General features: G+C 34.7%; 1 protein-coding gene across 1 annotated transcript; it reads left to right on the top strand.

Annotated features, from left to right (window-relative positions):
- Nucleotides 1–1,064: 1,064 nt before the first annotated feature.
- Nucleotides 1,065–19,915, top strand: LOC133328499 (probable multidrug resistance-associated protein lethal(2)03659). The gene is made up of 11 exons (XM_061537063.1): nt 1,065–1,152; nt 1,304–1,389; nt 14,098–14,257; nt 14,778–15,144; nt 15,218–15,635; nt 15,702–16,053; nt 16,881–17,708; nt 17,777–18,363; nt 18,427–19,205; nt 19,267–19,683; nt 19,858–19,915. The coding sequence occupies exons 1-11, from the start codon at nt 1,076–1,078 to the stop codon at nt 19,891–19,893; spliced, it is 4,107 nt and encodes a 1,368-aa protein (XP_061393047.1). The 5' UTR covers nt 1,065–1,075; the 3' UTR covers nt 19,894–19,915.
- Nucleotides 19,916–20,321: the final 406 nt, after the last annotated feature.

Below are 20,321 nucleotides of genomic sequence, written 5' to 3' on the forward strand. Positions count from 1 at the left end.
AACTTGAGGTCTAAAACCAATATTTCGATAAAAATTTTTGTCGCAGCAGAAAGAAAGTATGTACCATCATTCAATAACTATAAGGCTGAGGTTATAAAAATATAGTTATACATCGATTTCTATGACCAATGTTTAATTTTTCATAGGTTAGGTGGCATTGCGTGGAAGTTTGGGAACATTAACTTTGATTTATTTTTATATCCACTTTCTATTCGGTTTTTATATTTTTCGAGCCTCAATATGTTCTAAAGGATTCGAAACTAACCAAATTAGTCATGTGAAATGATGCCCCCTTCAACAAATCCAAATTATTTTCGTCTTCCCTTTATAAATGCTCTGTTCCCGAACCTGAAATAATTGGTCTATTCCCGTGCTGTAATAATCTACTAATTTTTACTATTTTCTTCGATACCATAAAGAAAAAACTTGTTATCGTAGTAAAAAATATTCGATTCTTGCAGGTTCTGGAACAGACCAAAGATTTAACTAATCGAAATGGTTTTCGATGTTCGCTTTAAAAATTTGAAAACATTTTACCACTCTTTAAAAATTCCAAAAAGTGAGTATCCTCTGTGATGCACTGTATTTCCTCTTTGTTTCATATGCAATGAATGCGAAATATCATTGTGCAGCACAATTCGACATATTCCTTTAATTCATCTGCCGACAAATTTATAACCCAAAGACCGATTCATTATTTTTTTTGTTCTTGTTAAACATACTCCTTTTGTTTATAAATTTTATTTTTAATTGGGATATGATAAACATGAATTGTATAAATTATCACATTCATTGTATAAATGAAAAAAAAAAAAATTATATTTTCATCTTAATATCAAGGATTTTTATTTTTAAAAAATCAGTTTTGTTAAATTAATGGATAAATGCAAAAAAAAAAACAACTGCAATTTTGTTTCCTTTACAAAGCCGATTTCTCGGTATTTACGCCTTCTTTGTACTCTTAGCAGTCGATGATAGAGTAGAACCATTTGTTTATAAACAAAATTGTATAAAACCCATTTTTTTCTTTTTTTATTCCAGCTGGCCATAGAATCATCACCATCATCGTGTCACAATGCAGTCGGTAAAACCAAATGAATTACCGCAAAATCCTTACGAGCGTACAAATATATTGGCTCGATTATGTTTTTGGTATGTATGAATTTAAAATACTTTTTATCGTTTTCGAGATGTCCGAAGTATTTTATAGCTATTGGAGTTATTTTGACAACGAATCAAATAGAAAATCTTTTATTTACTCATCATCAACAAATTTCTAAAATATGTTGCTACGTTTCTATAGGTACACACTGCCAACATTTTTTAAGGGACGTAAAAAAACTCTGGATACCAAGGATCTCTATCGGGCATTAAATGAACATAAATCTGGTAAGTTTATTATTATTTTTTTCTAACATCGAAAACTTTCAGATACCTTGTCGGTATAGCGAACATGAGAAACTGTCGAACCTAATTTAAATAGAATACCTTCACAACATAGTAGTTCCATGTCATCTGAACAGATTTCTACAACAGATTTCTCATTGATCAGGTTGATTTCGTCTAAATATTTTCACTTTTTCAGCACTGAACTCTTATTGTTTTTGTGTAAATTACATTCCGCTTACAAAAAATATTGAATCAAATCAATAGCAGATTATTTTATGCATTGCTACAACATTTAATTGATTTCAATTGATTGTAACGTCATTGTGCCACATTGTCCGATAGACAACAAAGCAAAGTCAAACTGAAATGGAAAAATGTGACAAAGACAGGGCCGTAGTAGACAATGAATCGAACGACGAATATTTCTACTTACATACATACGCGTATATACATCGGTGCATTTACAGCTGTAATTAAATGGTAATAAAACAAATCAATTGTAGTTGATCGTTGTAGCGATATGATCACAAGGGGTGTAAAAAATACGGTCAGCACAATATGATTTCTCATGAGTCGTGAAAATAGTGGGAATAACATTTTTAAGTTTGAAAATGTGTAAAATAATACGTTCTCATGCGAATTCTGTTGTAAGGGTATTACAAGTTTGTGTGGCCCCAAGAGTTTCTAATGCCACGAAATATTGATCCGAGACCATCGATTTGCTGAGTCGATATATAATTGTAAACAATGCACGGGACGGAGATATTTACCATGTAGCCTAAGTTCTGACCAAAGATGACACCTATATATTTTGGTAATGATCGAAATGGACCAACAACTTTTATAGTCTCTACTATAGCTGATTGTTCAACATTCAGCTGGTCAAGTGGACCTAGACTTTTGTGTGAATAAATAACAAAAATTCCATTGTGGGATGCGGTTATGCTATAATATTTACTGAGGCCTATTTTTTTGTCGATAAAATCCAGCCCCTAGGATAATTCTATGGATAATTCTACGCAACTTTGTTGGAGGAACCATAGGTCTATCTCGATTTTCCAGTCTTTATTTTTACCTTTCCTCCACGTGAAGACATAGTCCGACCCTATAAAGTATATAGAAGTTGTCATTATTCAAGGAGAGTTGTTAACCAATATCCCTACCAAAAATTAATATTCGCCCCTTTTTGGCACAGTCCCCATCTAACCCCTTTTTTATATTAAAATAGTAATAGTTATCTGATTTGTTCCGCGTTTTGGGTTTGGTTCTAAGACTCTGTTGTAATCATTTCACCTGCGGAGGATATCGAGATATAAAACTAGAACGTAAGGTTCGATAATGAAGTATAGCCCGGATTTAGGCGTAGGCCTACCCCCTGTGTTGGACGTACCAGAAGGAGTGGACCGATATTTCCCATCTTCGAACTTGACCTACGTTTGGAAGAAATAATAAGATAGGCAAAGTTTGGATGAAATCAAAATTTTCTGAAACGGATTTGATCCATAGCAACATGTCTCTAGAACCAATATTTCGATGAGGCACATTTTCACTGTATCAAAGTATATATACCCTCATTAGCCATAAAGCTGAGGGTATAAATATCCATTAAAATTGCTGAAATTTGTATTTGGTATAAATTATCAGTATATCTATGGTGGAGGGTATCCAAAGTTCGGCCCGGCCGATCTTAACGTTTTTTCGCTTGTTTTTATCTAGACCACAGGCAGAGGGCGTTTCATACATATTTTATCTAATTTTCGTCTATTTTCTGAAAAATATACAAGTTTTTCGGTAAAATTGATAAAAAAAATTCATTTTGATTAAAAATGATGTTATTGGAAAAAAATCATTTTTTTGAAAAGTGAGGGACTCGAAAATAGAGATAGACCAAAGTTGCTTATAATTGTCCATAGAATCATCCTAGGGGCTGGTTTTAATCGAATTTTTCGGCTCCAAATTGTCCCGCCCTAGCCTACATATTTCAATATTATTTTGTATTGCCATTATTACACTAGAGGTCGAAATTGTCGTGCCGATCGTTGCGAAATTTTGCACGAAGTTCCGATTATGGCCAAGTTAAAGAATGGGTAATGTTTTGGCAGATCAAATGGACTAACAAATATACCACAGCTATTGTTTGAAGACTACTAAATTAAAAATGGGTAAGGGAATCTGGTCAACGAAAAAGCATTTCTGTTTTGATTATGATTGTTTAATATTTAACTTATCAAATTGACCTACACTTTTGCGAGAATAATACAAGAGTATCATTCTATTGCGTATTTGTAAGGTGGTCATACGTCCTTTTTTCTAGAGGACAATCATTTATTTTAAATGGCTTTAGTTATATATTACATGTAATATATTAGGTTCCGTTCAGGAATTTTTGATGTTAAAGATATGTACACCTCGCACAGTTAGGCCGGTTGTCGAAAATGTCGATAAAATCGGAGAAATTATCGAAGTTGACCGGCATGTTAGCAGTCGTAACATCGCCCAGGAGCTTAAAATCGACCATATCTGTTTTAAACCATTTATACATAAACAAAATAAAAATAATAATAATAATTTTTCCCCAAGCTAATATTTAAGCCTTGATCAATATTTAGCTGAATTTAAACATATATGTGTACTTCCTCTCTTATTGTCGTCTTTATGAGGAAACATTTAGATTTTTGCGACACTCTTTGTTTCAGATCCTGAAATAATAGTTTATTAATCGGAATGGTTTCTAATTATAAAACAGAGCGAAAAATATGGTATATTAAAGAAGGCTTAGGAATCTTAAAAGTATTTACAATAAACGATAATAAATAATACAACAATATTGCTATATGAAACTTTTTTTTAGATATTGATTTATGCTGTTTACCATTTTTACTCGGCCACATTTCTCGAATGAAAAGTTTACAAAGAGAACACCATTTTGTTTTATGCTCTCTTAAATTTTGTTCAATGTTTTACCAGTTTTGTGGGTTCAGGAACGGGTTTCGAGTAAAAAGTTGCAAAACTTGTAGATTAGTATATTCTTTTAGGTTCTGTAATTGTAATATATGGTCTGTTCCCGCACAGCAAGAATCTACTAGATTTTACTATTTTCTTCGATATCATAAAGGAAAAATTGTTCTCGTAGTAAAAAATTGTACAATCTTGCAGGTTCTGGAACAGACCACATATAGCAAAAATCTACTAATTTTTACTACTTTTCTCGATATCATAAAGGAAAAATTGTTATCGTAGTATAAAACGATGACACAATTTTCTTTTTTTCTTGATGTCATATGTGGTCTGTTCCCGTACTGCAAGAATCTACTACTTTTTACTACGATAACGAATTTTCCTTTATGTTATCGAAGAAAATAGTAAAATCTAGTGGATTCTTCCAGTACGGGAACAGACCAATGTTTTAAAATAAATTGTTTAATTTTTTCTTGATGTCATCTATTTACATTTACAAATATCTGGGACAATAGTATCGAAGTTGCCCATGTACGAAAAAGGATCTGTTACTTTTATGCTAATATTCACCATATTGATGTATGTGGGTCGGATATGGGATATATTAACATATAAGGTTCTATATATTATTATGTCTTTTAGTATTATTAGAGGCGCATATATATGTATATATATATAATATATATATAATATAGTGCAAATACCTAGGTATTTTGACCCGATATAGACTCGATATTTAGAATGGAATATCCTATTTAATACCCTTTTCCTTTTGAGAATACGCATAGAATCACTTTCTGAGTCGATTTATGAATGTCCGTCCGTCTATACGTCTGTTGATGTTAAATTGTAAACAAAGTACAGGTCGCATTTATAATTCGATTTGGATGAAATTTGGCACATCTCATTTGTTTGGCCCAATGACGAACCCTATGAAAATTGGGAAAAATTGGTTCAGATTTAAATATAGCTCCCATATATATTTTCGTCCGATTTAATGTAAATGGTGCACTAAATACCCTATATATATTTCGATTTGCACGAAATTTATATAATCTAACCTGTGACAAGTTTCGTTGAAATCGGTTCGTATTTGGATATAGGTTCCATATATATTTTCGTCCGATTTTAATAAATTGAGCATCAAACTCCTCATGTTTGTCAGATTGACATCAAATTTTGCATAACGTACAAAATTGAACATAGAATAACGTAGTTGCGTTCTCTAGAAGTACAGACATAGCCCAACGGTTGACCCATTGATATTTGTTTGAAGTCGATTTACATACTTTTGTCCCATTGTAACAAGCGAATGGCAGGTTTATGGATAGATCTAGGTCGAATCACATTTAGATAAATATCACATATTTTATTTCATCCAATTCCATGATGATAGTCCTATTTAATATACCCATAGTGGTGAAGGGTATCATATAGTCGGCCTTGCCCGACTTTACTGCTTTCCTTACTTGTTTTATATTGATTTTTTATTACAGATATTGGGAGCACAACGCTTCAACAAAGCATCACCGTCTGATTCCATTAGTTCTTCAGTCAGTTTGTTTTCATTTCAGTTTAGTAAATGATTGGTCTGATATAACCTGTCCTATCTTATGGGGCTGCCATCTATCGTTGCCTAGAAACAACGTCTTCTTGTTTCTTGTGTGTCGTGGTTGGGTTTTTGCATCGGCTAACAATCTTGAACGACCAGATTTGAAACATTTGGATAATAAATTTCATGTTTTACGTACAATTTTTAAAATATTATGGAATATTTTTTATTTAAAACTATTGTTCGATCTTCAATTTTCATGTTTATTTTTCTCATAAGCTTTGATAATTCATTAGTTACAAATTAATTATCAAATCTTATTTTTATAAAAGTGCAAAAAATGTATTTTGGAAATCGCACTAACCAAAACTCAAAAATTAATATAATTATAAATTGATACTTGTAAGGTAACTTAAATGAAAACGAACTAAAGTATACGAATTGCGATATGTTTCGATCCTTTACGATAACCAGACTTGTAATTGATATATTTATTTTTTTTTGCACCATCCAACAAATACTGTCCGCAAAATGCATATCAGAACCTTCCTGGCCGTTAGTTTTCGCACAGGGTTATCGTATGTAATCCATTTCTCATCTCCAGATGGAAATTCGATCCATCCTATTTTTACTGTTAATTGGTGTGGCACCCAAACATCGAACTTTTTCTTGAAACCAGCTTTGTGTATATTGTTTAAAACAGTTTTATGGTCGATTTTTAGCTCCTGGACGATGTTACGACTGCTAACATGCCGGTAAACTTCGGGCATTTCTCCGATTTTATCGACATTTTTACAAAGGATTTATTTTTCCCAAACCTAATAAATATATGTCGGACAACATCGATTTACACTCTTGACTTACATGGTAACATTGCCATCACATTGTCATTTCTCCTTTATACTCTTGCATTATGGTCAAAAATTGCAATCGGAATATTTTTAACACATTTCACGCGATGTAAACTTCTTATCACAGATTCGAGTTCATTGATCTGTGGTGTCAATTAAGAAGATGAATTTCAAGAATACCATGACATTCAAATTTCATTTCTGCCTCTGTTATTATTTTTCGTATTTCGCTACTGATTTATTTACGTGCGTACATACATACATAGAAATAAATACAAATTTGTATATATGTCTTGACGTAATCTCTGACAATACCATTCAGTTTTTTTTCACTTCCATTAAAGTTATTTCACACGAATCAATGAATATGACCCATATTTGTTAGATTCAATTGATAAAAATAGGTGAACTAGATTTTTTTCTATATTTCTATTTTTTTTTTATTAGTGTCTACTTTTGCAAAATCATTCATTGCTCCAGTGGAAACAGAGAGGGAGAGAGGATCATTGTTTTGATTATTCTACACTGGTTTATATGCATGCTTTATTGTCATTATCAGTTCCTAGACTAATAGTTAATTCGCCCTAAAACTCTGTGATATACGGTGCAGACGGGACTCGGTTGATAATACAGTCGAACTCGATTATAACGACGGTCCAGGGACCTTCGAAATTGGTGACTATATATGTGATATAGATATTCGTTATATATGATATTTGTTATATTCGATAATCGTTATATGTGATATCATACGAAGGGTAGAACTTTTTGTGTGATTTTTGGATGCCGTGATTATACGTCGTTATAATCGATTTCAACTGTTCAACTCCAGTTATAATATGACAAATATGCTGTTTAATCGTGAGGAAATTCCATCTTCAAACCGGACGTTTTGACACTCGTAGTACTATCATGTGATAGACAACAACATACACATACATTTATACGACGCGGGTGTTGTCAAATTTGTCAATTAATAAGAAGTCTTAAATTGGGGATCTACACATCCAAGGGACTTTTTGTTTGGTTTATTCTAAATTCGGCTTAAACTCAAATCACCCATAATTATTCACGATTTAAATGTTGATCGCTAATTTTTTCCGAACATTGTGTTGCTATGTTTTGCAAAAAAAAGTGTGCCTTCATGGGAATTGTGAAGTGTTAATGAACTTTTATTTATGCCTCATCATCAAAAACGTAAACAAGTGTCTTGGTCACCAAACTATAAACATATGTACATACAGACATATGTTTGTAAGTAGCCAAAATTTTGCGTCTAGCGGTGATTTAATGATTTGTTGCCTGGTTTGTTTGAATATTAATTAAGAAGCCCCCAGACTAGCAGCCACGACACAAAGCGGTACCTCTTCCTAGCCGCACTTTGTCATAGTTATTAGAATATTTAAATTGTGAGAAGCTATAAAAAATGATGATATGTATTATATGCGAATAGGGGGCGATCGAGAATGATATCGTATTTTATTAAAAAATAACAGTCACATTATTTATACAAGTAGTATTTTGAATAATAATCTAAATAAATATGTCAAAATGACAAAAAAATTTGTTGGAACTAAATCTAGATGCTGAGTAAATTTTCGTCTATCCCTATATCTGTGACCCTTATAAAAATTACGATTATAAGAATATTAACAATCCTGTGAATCAGTTTATCTGACCACATAAATCGAAATCGTTTATAACGGCGGTCAAGGAATCGACAGAATTCATAACTATGAGCGATAGTCGTTATAACCTCGCCAGGGTTTACTTCCCTAGTCAGCATGTGGGAGGACCCTCCTTGCTTCGGAGGAGACGCCATGGTCGCTACTGTGTTTATCACCGTAGTGCTAATCACCGTAGTTTCCATGATGTCATCCTCGTCCGACAAGGGCGGGTCATCCAAGAGCTGATTCGGGATGCTCTCCTGACTAAGGCGGAAGGAGCCGGTTTTCTCTAGAAGATTGAGGAGAAGATCCGACTGCCTCGTTAACGTCGTCGAGAGTAGGACAGGTGGCTAAAGAGAGGTCCAGAGGGATAGATTGTTGAGGCGCCCAGGTATCAAGGCTCCGTTCTAATACAGTCGGGACCCTGACTGCAAGCCGTAGAACGCTGATAGGCACGAGGTCGCATGACACCCCAGCGTTAGGAGGGTCACTTTAATAAGGTAGTGGCCCAGACCTTTTGAGATAGGGGCGCCATTCTCGCCTCGTCGGCTCAGGGATCATAGGCACTCGGCCATTTCCTCCGAGACTCTCCGCCTGAGCCCGCTGATTGTCCGCGACTGTTTCTTTGTTATTCACAGTTACCCATCGAATAGTATTGGGCTTCCCACTATCCGCAACCTGTGGACGCGTCCGTTAGCATTCAGCTCAGCTTCCCGTAGGCGAACCCTACGTACCTACTACCTTAATACACACCAATTCTGACCGCAACAGAAATCTACCTATATACTAAATTTGGCACCATTTATTACCGTTTGTGCTCTTGTAGTACTTATTTCCAAAAATTACCAAGATTAGTGTCATTTAGTATGTACTAATATAAATTTATACAGCAACCTACATCAACAATCCGATATAAATCATATATTCCAATTTCAGATTTCCAGCCCGATTTGGGTGAACCAAATCCAAATTGTAAAAAAATTAATACCCTTCGGACAACTTATGTACGAATTTCCAAAACTTCCTGCATATTTTAATCCAAATTTCAGGATTCTAGCTTATTGGTTAACCTAAATCCAAATTGTATCAAATTTACTACCAATTAATACCCATAAGTACAAATTTCCAAAATTACATCCAAATCCAATCCTATACTCCAGCAGTAATCCTTATTCCAAATTTCTTTAAGATTTCAACTCTATTGGATCCGCTAAATCCAAATTGTATCAAATTTAGTACACATAAGTACAAAGTACTACCTACATCACACAATCGAATATAAATCTTATATTCCAATTTCAGGTTCACCCAAATCCAAATTTTGTACACATTAGTAAACATTTTTAGAACTTCCTATAGACCCCAGTACTACACCCCAACAAATTTTTAGTATTCTAACTCTTTTGGTAAATCTAAATTGTATCAAATTTAGTACCACTTAGTACCCAAAAGCACAAATTTCCAAAACTACATCCATACCCCAATCCTACACTCCCACAGTAATCGTATTTCCAAATTTCAGTATTCCAGCTCTATCGGTTAATCCAAATTGTACCAAATATAGTACTATTTAGTACTTTTTGTACACATAATTAAACATTTCCAAAACTAACTACATATTGCAATCCTACTCTCCGGCGGTAATGTTAATTTCAAATTTTAGGATTTCAGCTCAATTCTTTCCTCTAAATTGTACAAAATTTAGTACTGTTTAGTACATTTCGTATACATGAGTACACACTTCTAGACTGTTTTCGGAAACTCATAAGGCTCATAAACCTCTCAATATATAATTATACCCTCAGCCTTATGGCTAATGAAGGTATATATACTTTGATACGGTGAAATTGTGCCTCATCGAAATATTGTTTTTAGACCCCATGTTTCTTTGGACCAAAAATTTGGAGTTGATTTACAAATATCCGTCTGTCAACTCCTGGCTGGCTGGTGCGCACGATAACACTCGAAGGGAATAATCGATTTCATCCAAACTTTGGACGTTGCAATATTTATTCAAGACATAGCTTAAAATGGTCCAAATTGTGCTAAACATTTATTTTATAGTAACATCCAAACAGACTATCCGATTTTAACGAAACTTTGTTAAACCTATTATCTTTACCAACCTAGATTAAGAAGGAAGAGTGGACCCAATGGTCCACTCCTTCTGGTACCTCCCCCACATAGGGCCAATATTTTCAATATTTTTTAATCCAATATCAGGCTAATGGAATGTGCGATTTAAACCAAACTTTGCAAAACCTATTACCTTTACCAAGCATAGATCAAGATTGAAGATGGGACTCATTGGTCCACTCCTTCTGGTACCTCCCCCACAAATGATCGAAATTTTCAATATTTATAAATCCAATATCAGGCGATGGGATTGTCCGCTTTGAACCCAATTTTGCACAAACTATTAACTTTACCAAGCCTAGATCAAGTTTGTAGATAGGACTCCTCGGTCCACTCCTTCTGGTACCTCCCTCACAAAGGGTCAACATTTTTAATATTTATGAATGGAATGTCCGATTTGAACTAAACTTTGCACAACCTATTATCTTTACCAAGCCCAGATTAAGTTTGAATATGGGACTCATTGGTCCACTCCTTCTGGTACCTCTCCCACAAATGATCGAAATTTTCAATATTTATAAATCCAATATTAGGCGAATGGAATAACCGATTTGAAGCAAGCTTTGCACAAACTGTTATCTTTACCAAATCTAGATCAAGTCCGAAGGTAGGACCCGTCTGCCCTCTCCTCTGGTACATCCTACAAAATGGGTCAATATTATATATTTGATCAACATAAAATCGTATACCTTATATAAAACGAATTATAAAACCTTTTTATATATCCGAAGACCACCTCCGCAAACCATAGGGCGAGAGTATATATCTGTCGGCAATTTTCATTTTGACCCTCGGCCAGTTTCGTCTGTCTTTCAGCAAAAACAAAAACATTAATAGTAGCGGTATATAGGACAACCGAAAAATCGCAAAGAAAGAGAGTACTTTTAAATGTCGAATATATTCGACAAAAACACTGAAAGGGTTAAGAGGATCAAAACGGAATATGAACAAATTACTAATTACTGTTAGATATATAAAAAAATCGACATTGGTTTACAATAATAAAAACATAGAAAAAAGTAGCTTGAAGCATTTCAATGCCGAAAATAAAATCGATCTTATTATTTTTTCCTCCGCCACTGTATATGTACATTGAAATACATAAATACTTCCAGTGTTCATATTAATGGAGGTTTAAACAAGATTGTGATTTTTCTAACCAAAAAGTATAATTTGTTTGTAAAGAAATTTTGTAAGGTTTTCATGCATATTTAAAACATTGTATGACCACAATAGTTAATAATATATATCAAATATAAATCAGCATTCCTCAAACATATGAAATTTATTCGTTTATGTTAATGGGCACGCAGCTAAAATATATGTTATTTTTTCGTTCTATTCAATGTAAAAAAACTCCATTCAAGAACAGAAGAATATTTAGAATATCTTTACGATTTCAATAACATTAAAAAATAAAATTTGTGAAGATATCTAAAAAATGTTCAACCAAATTGTCTGTAATTTGATATTTTGGCTTGTAATTGAGTGTCTAATCTTCCTATCAAAAATTATCAATATCGGTCCCCCGTTCTTGAACCAAATATGTTGTACATACATATATATTTTTGGCGTGGGTATATTTAAGGTCTTTGGAAATTCGTCCCGTTCGATTTTATTACAATGTATTTATATTATTCTAAAAATGTTTAAATGTCAAAGAGTTTCTCCACATTAACAACACCAGCTCCTTCTTTAAGGGAACCCCACCCATTCTCGATTTTAATTTTTCAATATTTTCAATGGGCTGGTAAATCAATACCAATGCATGTTAAGGTTTGTAACTTTACACATATATAGTTGAAGATTTAAAAGAGAAGAAAAATAATTTACAAAATTTTCTTGTTGTTGTTGTTTTTGGTGATTGAAGTAAAGTCCTTATTTTTGATGGCGGGCATGATAACTCCTCACTGCAACATCGGGATCCGAAAATTCCAACGGTGTTAGAAAGAGTACATGTCTGGCTCTCGTATGAATTAGGATTATTGACTTCGCTCTAAAATTAATAAAATCGCCGACCTTTGAAAATATATTTTTGGAAAATCGCCGATTTTTGACCAAAAACCAAGGTAAAAAATAAGGAAGATCTTAACCGATTGACTTTATCCTAGTTCATACGATACCTATACACTCACAGAGAAACGTGTAAAAATTTGGAATCGATTGGGTTATTAGTTTTTGAGTTATCGTGCCCGCCATTCCCAAAAGAGAAAAAAGCGTTTAAAGTTTGAAAAGCCCTTTAGCCGTCACTGATGCTGACACAATAATTTGGCTATATCTTCAAGAGTTCTTGAGATTTTCACTTGAAATTTTGTAGGGACATTCTTGAATTAGTGTAGATTCGAATTAAATCAAAATTAATTGACCCCGAGAATGGGGGGGGTCCCCTTAATTAAATGTCTGTATCAAGATTTATTTAATAAGGTGTAAGTGACAATCATATGGCTTTCAACTTTTTTCTTTATTGTTTGTAAAGTAAATTGTCAAAAATATTTGTCAACGTTTCATTTCGATTTAAAATGTTGTCTGTTGTTTTTTATTACTATTTTTATTAATAAAAGAGCAATAATAATGAATTTATAGGGACGGAATATTTGTTAATGCCCCAAGTGACGACAAGGAAGCGTGAGCTTAAATCAGTTCTAAATCCGGCCGCTGATTTGTTCCACTTATTTGCCGCAAGTACAACGTGGGTTCCAGATTGCAAATATACATATGTATATGTGTGTTCTTATGATCGATTTAATACCAAAAGGAGATTGTTAAAGAAAAGGAAATCAGGCCCTAAATCCCCTGTTTCCCTCAAAATCAAGGAAATGGTGTTATATAGCTTGTATTAGAATTTGTCCATTAGTTTTCAACAAACGCCTGGCTAAATACAATTTTTTTTAACAATTTAAAATGAGATTCTGTTGCGTAGCCTATTGATAGATTGCATACGGTTTGTGGTATTTATGTCCTACCATGAAGCCACTTCTTCGAAAATTATATTTTAATTTAAAAAATAAGCAAAATCCCCAAGGAACCAAGGCTTACATGTGGGACACTTTTCAATATTATTCGACCTGAAGAAATGTATAATTGTTTTTATTTACTTTTGTCAAAACCTATTTGTCAGCATGACAATTTAATTTCTATAACAACAATGTTGTTTTTGTAAAATGTTTGTTGTTGTATCTGATGCATACACCTTATTAAATACACCTTGGTCTGTATGTTTAAAAAATATATCACAATTATAGCCTAAAAGTAAAGAATAGTTTCAGTTACCTAAGTAATGTAGAAATGATTTCCATTTGCAATTAATTTACCTGGAGCGAACACAGGTAATCAACAAACACAGCAACAACGACGCCAACGATTCTAAAATTTGTATATGAAATAGATACACAACACTTCTAATATCTGGAGGGCGTCGATGACGTAATTTTATCATAAAGATTATTTTTAAATCGGCAAATGTCTAATATTTTCGAATAGTTAAATTTATTTGAATTCTTAGACCTTTTTAACTTTTTATTTTTCTTCTTCTTCTTCATTTTAGAAACCCTCGGAAATGTGATGTGCCAATCATGGCAAAAGGAATTGGATAAAAAAGCGAATTCCAAGAAAAAGCCAAGTCTCCTAAAGGCAACAGCCCGTGTTTTTGGTTGGCGTTTTGCCTTTTTGGGGTTTCTGTTATTTATTCTGGAATTGGGTTTAAGGTAAGTCGTCGAATTGGTATTTATCATTCATAACATTGTCGACTATTTCTAAAGTCGATGTCTGGCTTTTACAAAGAGAGAAAAATGTAAAATATTAAGATCCTAGCTTCTGACATTTTGACTAACAGTGCCTTGTTCTAATAAGGATCGGGTTGGAGGGAACCTTTAAATCACATCATTACAAATTTATAACTCGTGGAATTCATTTCCACGGCCCCACAAATTCCGTTACAAATGGCTTTCAAAAAGTTTGCAATTGAAAGTATCAAAATGTCATAGCCAATTACATTCCATGGTGTGGTTCAGTCGACCGATAACATCACATTCTAACATTTTTTCTTTCAAATCCGAAAATATCATTTGAATGACAATTTAACAGAATAATAGTTGTAAATTTACGCAAGTGGAATGAAAATTTTCCATATCAATAACAGTTCCACTCAGCTGTTCCAATGTTATCCAATGTGTCATTATCAATTATCGTGTATTCATTCTTTTTTGTTTTTGTTTCCTTTTTCAGAACGTCACAACCGCTATTTCTCATGGGTCTGATTGGTTACTATTCGAAGGGTGAACAAGAAATTAAAACGGCTTATCTGTATGCGGCCGGAGTAATAGCGTGCAGTGCAATAAATGTTATGTTTATGCATCCCTACATGTTGGGCACCATGCATGTGGGCATGAAGATACGTGTGGCTATGTGCAGCTTGATATATCGGAAATCGTTGCGTTTAAGTAAAACTGCGCTGGGCAGTACCACTGCTGGTCAGGTGGTCAATTTAATATCGAATGATGTTGGACGTTTGGATTTGGCAACGATTTTCATTAATTATCTGTGGGTGGGACCCATGGAGACATGTTTGATAACATATCTGATGTACAGAGAGGTAAGGAGGATCGATCGCAGCCATTAACACGTTTATTAATTTACTTATAAATGTTATCTTTCTCTCCTTTTAGATTGGCATTGCCGCTGTATTTGGTGTGGCCTTCATGTTAATGTTTATCCCCCTGCAGGGCTGGTTGGGTAAAAAAACATCTGTACTGCGTTTGCGTACCGCCTTGCGCACCGATGAACGTGTACGCATGATGAATGAAATCATTTCTGGTATACAGGTTATTAAAATGTATGCCTGGGAGTATCCCTTTGGCAAGATCGTGGCCTATGCCCGCAAAAAGGAAATCAATAGTATACGTCACTCCTCGTATATACGCGGTATCCTATTGTCGTTCATTATGTTCCTAACTCGTGTGTCGATTTTCCTCAGTTTGGTGGGCTATGTTCTGTTGAGTAATTTCCTAACACCGGAACAGGCCTTTGTGATAACAGCCTATTATAATATTTTAAGGACAACCATGACAGTATTCTTTCCTCAGGGTAAATATGCAAATTTTCGCGGTTGACTTTGTAACGTTAATTAAATTTTCGATTTGTTATTGTCAGGTATTTCCATGATGGCTGAAACCTTGGTCTCCATTAAACGTATACAAAACTTTATGCTATATGAAGAAACTCAGGTTGTGGACAAATCTGCCGATTACATAAATTACGATGGCAGTAATCAATCGACTGTGGTCAAGGATGATGATAAAATCATGGAAGAAGAAGATGCCGAGAAACAGCCGTTGGTCTCAAATGGTCATGCCACACTATCCGAGGCTGGTATTATAATTAGTAATCTTAAGGCGAAATGGGATCCAGCTGTAACGGAGTTAACTTTGGATGATGTCAATTTGCGTGTACAACCAGGAACTTTGGTAGCCATTATTGGTCCGGTTGGTTCGGGGAAATCAAGGTAAAAAATAGAAATACTTTAGGGTCGCTGCAAACGGAGGAAAATTAGTTTAGTTTTTTTCACACGCAAATATGAGCCAAGATCTCAAAGATGATCTTCGAACAGTAGTCATCTGCTTTCCTCAGTAGCTCTTCTTTATTCAAAATTTATTCATTTCATATATCTTTTTTAGTCAATTCAAATGTTGTATTGTTACACTTCGTCCAAGTTCAGGATATTCTTATATTTAATAACTGACCCTCTTATTTTTAAATAAATTATTTTCGACACACTTTCAGAGAGGTGGTTTGTACATCTCGATTAATCTCGATAATGACTACTCTCAACTTCTCACCCGGGATTGTGCTGAGATAACTTTTACCATCAGTAATGCATTCCCAATTGTTTGTTGGTCCAATATTTTCGGCATATTTTTAATAGTTCTTATCATTATCAAACCCGCCTATCGTGAGTTACAATTTTCTCCAAAACGACCTTTTCCAAAATATTGTTTTAGAAAAACGAGGAGACCAACGAGTATTCATATGGGGAGTCAAAGGATCATCTAATACCAAATGCTACTCTTACAAAAGTCACAAGGTATACTTGTAAGCGGCAAATTCATTGATGACCATGCTCCCTGTCTGCAGTATCTACAGCCTCCTCTATTGTACTTCTTAACTTCAAATATTCAGCACGTGTGTCGATTTCCATATTTAGAAATAAATGGCTTAGTTTCCATCTTTGTGGAGTATACATGGGTTCCTTCAATTTGAATATAATTCCAGGATCTAATTCCACAAATATTTAGAATAAATAACCTATTTCTTTCCCCCCTCTTCCAACAGTTTAATACAAAGTATTTTGGGTGAACTAAAACCAGAATCGGGAACAATTAAAGTGAACGGTACTTTCTCATATGCCTCTCAAGAACCATGGTTATTCACAGGGACAGTACGACAAAATATACTCTTCGGACAACCTATGGATAGACGACGATATCATGCTGTGGTTAAAAAATGTGCCTTGGAAAGAGATTTTGAATTGCTGCCCTATGGCGATAAAACCATTGTGGGTGAACGTGGTGCCTCCTTGTCTGGTGGACAAAAGGCTCGTATCAGTTTGGCCAGAGCTGTATATCGTCGAACATCAATTTACCTTCTAGATGATCCTCTGAGTGCTGTCGATACCCATGTGGGACGTCATTTATTCGATCAATGTATGCGTGGTTTGTTGCGCGACAATATCGTTGTCCTGGTCACCCATCAATTGCAATTTCTACAATCGGCTGATCAAATTGTTATCATGGACAAGGGACGTGTTTGTGCCGTCGGTTCATATGAGTCATTACGTGAAAGTGGTCATGATTTTGCTCAAATGTTAGCAGATCCAGAGAATGATGATTCAATGGAGGCTACAAAATCACGACCCAGATCAGGAAGTCGCTTGATTGATCGCCAAAATAGTGTGGCATCAATTAATTCGGTGGCCGATTCAACGCTGGACGATACACCCACCCAAGTTCAGGAAACTCAAGAAGAAGGCAAAATTGGCTTGGATCTCTATAAGAAATATTTCAAGGCTGGTGGAGGTTTCTTCATGTTTTTCGTTATGTTGGTGTTTTGTGTAATGTCTCAGGGATTGGCTTCGTGTGGTGATTATTTCTTGTCATATTGGTGAGTTGAAATATATAACCACCCTCAAATATTTCTCTATAAAATAATAATTCCAACCTTATTTTCAGGGTCAACAAAAAAGGTTCCATTGAGGCCAAACGTGTGGAATATGTTACAGCTGCCGCCCTTAATGACAGCCTACATGGAACAACTACAACCACCATGGATCCATTAACATGGTCATCATCGCATCAAACCGAAACAAGTCTTTCTAAATGGTTATCCCAATATGGTGTACATGTGGATCCGGAAATGCTCGACATCTATATTTTCACCATTATAACTGTGGCCACAATTGTAATAACTGTTACCCGCAGTTTCTTGTTCTTCAATGTGGCCATGAGGGCATCACAGAACTTACACAATTCCATGTTCCGTGGTATAACACGCGCCTCCATGTACTTCTTCAATACAAATCCCTCCGGTCGTATACTTAATCGTTTCTCCAAGGACATGGGTCAAATCGATGAAATTCTACCATCTGTCATGATTGATGTGATACAAATTTTCCTTTCACTATTTGGCATTGTTGCTGTTTTGTCTGTGGTAAATCCCTTGTACCTGTTGCCCACATTCATTTTGGCCATAATCTTTTATAATCTCAGGACATTCTATTTGAAGACGTCGCGTAATGTTAAACGTTTGGAGGCTATAAGTAAGTGGATGATTGTATATTGAAGCCTTTCTTTTATTAATAAAAAATGTTGTTTTATTCTAGCACGTTCTCCCATCTATTCCCATTTGGGAGCTTCGCTGACTGGTCTCTCAACAATACGCGCCTTTGGTGCCCAAGGTGTTTTAATCAAAGAATTCGATAACTACCAGGATCTTCATAGCTCGGCATTTTTCCTCTTCATCAGTACATCGCGTGCCTTTGGCTATTGGCTGGATTGCTTCTGTGTCATCTTTATTGCCATTATCACCTTGAGTTTCTTTGTATTTGCCCCCGAAAATGGTGGAGATGTTGGCTTAGCCATTACCCAAGCAATGGGTATGACCGGTATGGTACAATGGGGCATGCGGCAATCGGCAGAATTAGAAAATACCATGACGGCGGTAGAACGTGTAGTCGAATATGATGATATTGATCCGGAGGGTGAATTAGAATCGACCGAGGATAAGAAACCACCTCAAACATGGCCCGAAGAAGGCAAAATTGAATTTGATGAACTGAGTTTGCGTTACAATCCAGATCCCAAATCGGAATATGTCTTGAAGTCATTGAATATTGTTATTAAAGCAAGGGAAAAGGTTGGCATCGTTGGACGTACTGGGGCTGGTAAATCCTCATTGATCAATGCTTTGTTCCGCTTGTCCTATACCGATGGTTCCATTGTCATTGATTCACGTGATACCAAATCAATGGGTTTACATGATTTACGTAGTAAAATATCAATTATACCTCAGGAACCTGTGCTATTCTCTGGAACAATGCGTTACAATTTAGATCCATTTGATGAATATTCCGATGCTAAGCTATGGGAAGCTTTGGAGGAGGTATGTTCTCTTAAATTACAAGGTTAGCAAATTAACTCAATTATTCTTTTTTTCTCTCTAGGTCCAACTTAAAGACGTGGTTTCCGAATTGCCAAACGGGTTGCAAACTAAAATCTCAGAAGGTGGTTCCAATTTCAGTGTTGGCCAACGTCAATTGGTCTGTTTGGCTCGGGCTATTTTACGCGAAAATCGTATTTTAGTTATGGACGAAGCCACTGCCAATGTTGATCCGCAGACAGATGCATTGATCCAAACAACTATTCGCCACAAATTTAAATATTGTACCGTCCTAACGATAGCACATCGTTTACATACAGTCATGGATTCGGATAAAGTGCTGGTAATGGATGCCGGTCAGGTGGTCGAATTCGGTTCACCCTATGAACTGCTGACGGAAAGTGATAAGAATGTATTCCAGGGCATGGTAAAACAAACAGGAAAATCAACATATGAGAATTTATTGAAAGTAGCACAAAAGGTAATTTGATAAAATTTGCAAAAGAGGACCGTAATTTCAGCATCATTTGGGCTTAATGAATAATTGTTCATTATCGCTTAGATATCGCGATACTGTTAACTTTCTTCGAACTTTTTATTTTTTCTTGGTCTTCAAACTTTTTTATTTAAAATTAAATGTCTCCTTTTTTTCTAGGCCCATGAGGACACCTTAAAACAAAAAATGGATTAGAAGGATACCGGGAATTTTTGTCTATACATAACTATAAAATAACAACAAGAACGACAAAATTACTTCTTGCCATTACTTAAATCATGCCAATTTTTTCTTGAAAAGACTAAGTTTAAGTACAGACAGGCCTTGTTCTTCGAAAAACGTGAAATGTAATTATAATAACTCTGAGCTGTTTAATTTTAAGTAAAACAATAGTAAAAAAAATGTAACTTTATACGTATGTTTGTATGTTCAGATTAGGTTTTTTATATTTACATATTAATATTATAGTCAAAAGCGAGAATATGTTTTGTAAAATTTATGTTTCCTTTGTAAATGTGTACAAACCAAAAATGAAGAAAGAAAATAACACAAAACAATGGATGTGTTAATATTAAACAAAGAAACCACTACTACTACTACTAAGGCATTCATTATATAATAAT

The sequence above is a fragment of the Musca vetustissima genome, unplaced genomic scaffold (assembly GCF_032173495.1).
Source record: "Musca vetustissima isolate MV318-11 ecotype Yass unplaced genomic scaffold, APGP_CSIRO_Mvet_v1 utg11016, whole genome shotgun sequence".
NCBI lineage: Eukaryota > Metazoa > Arthropoda > Insecta > Diptera > Muscidae > Musca > Musca vetustissima.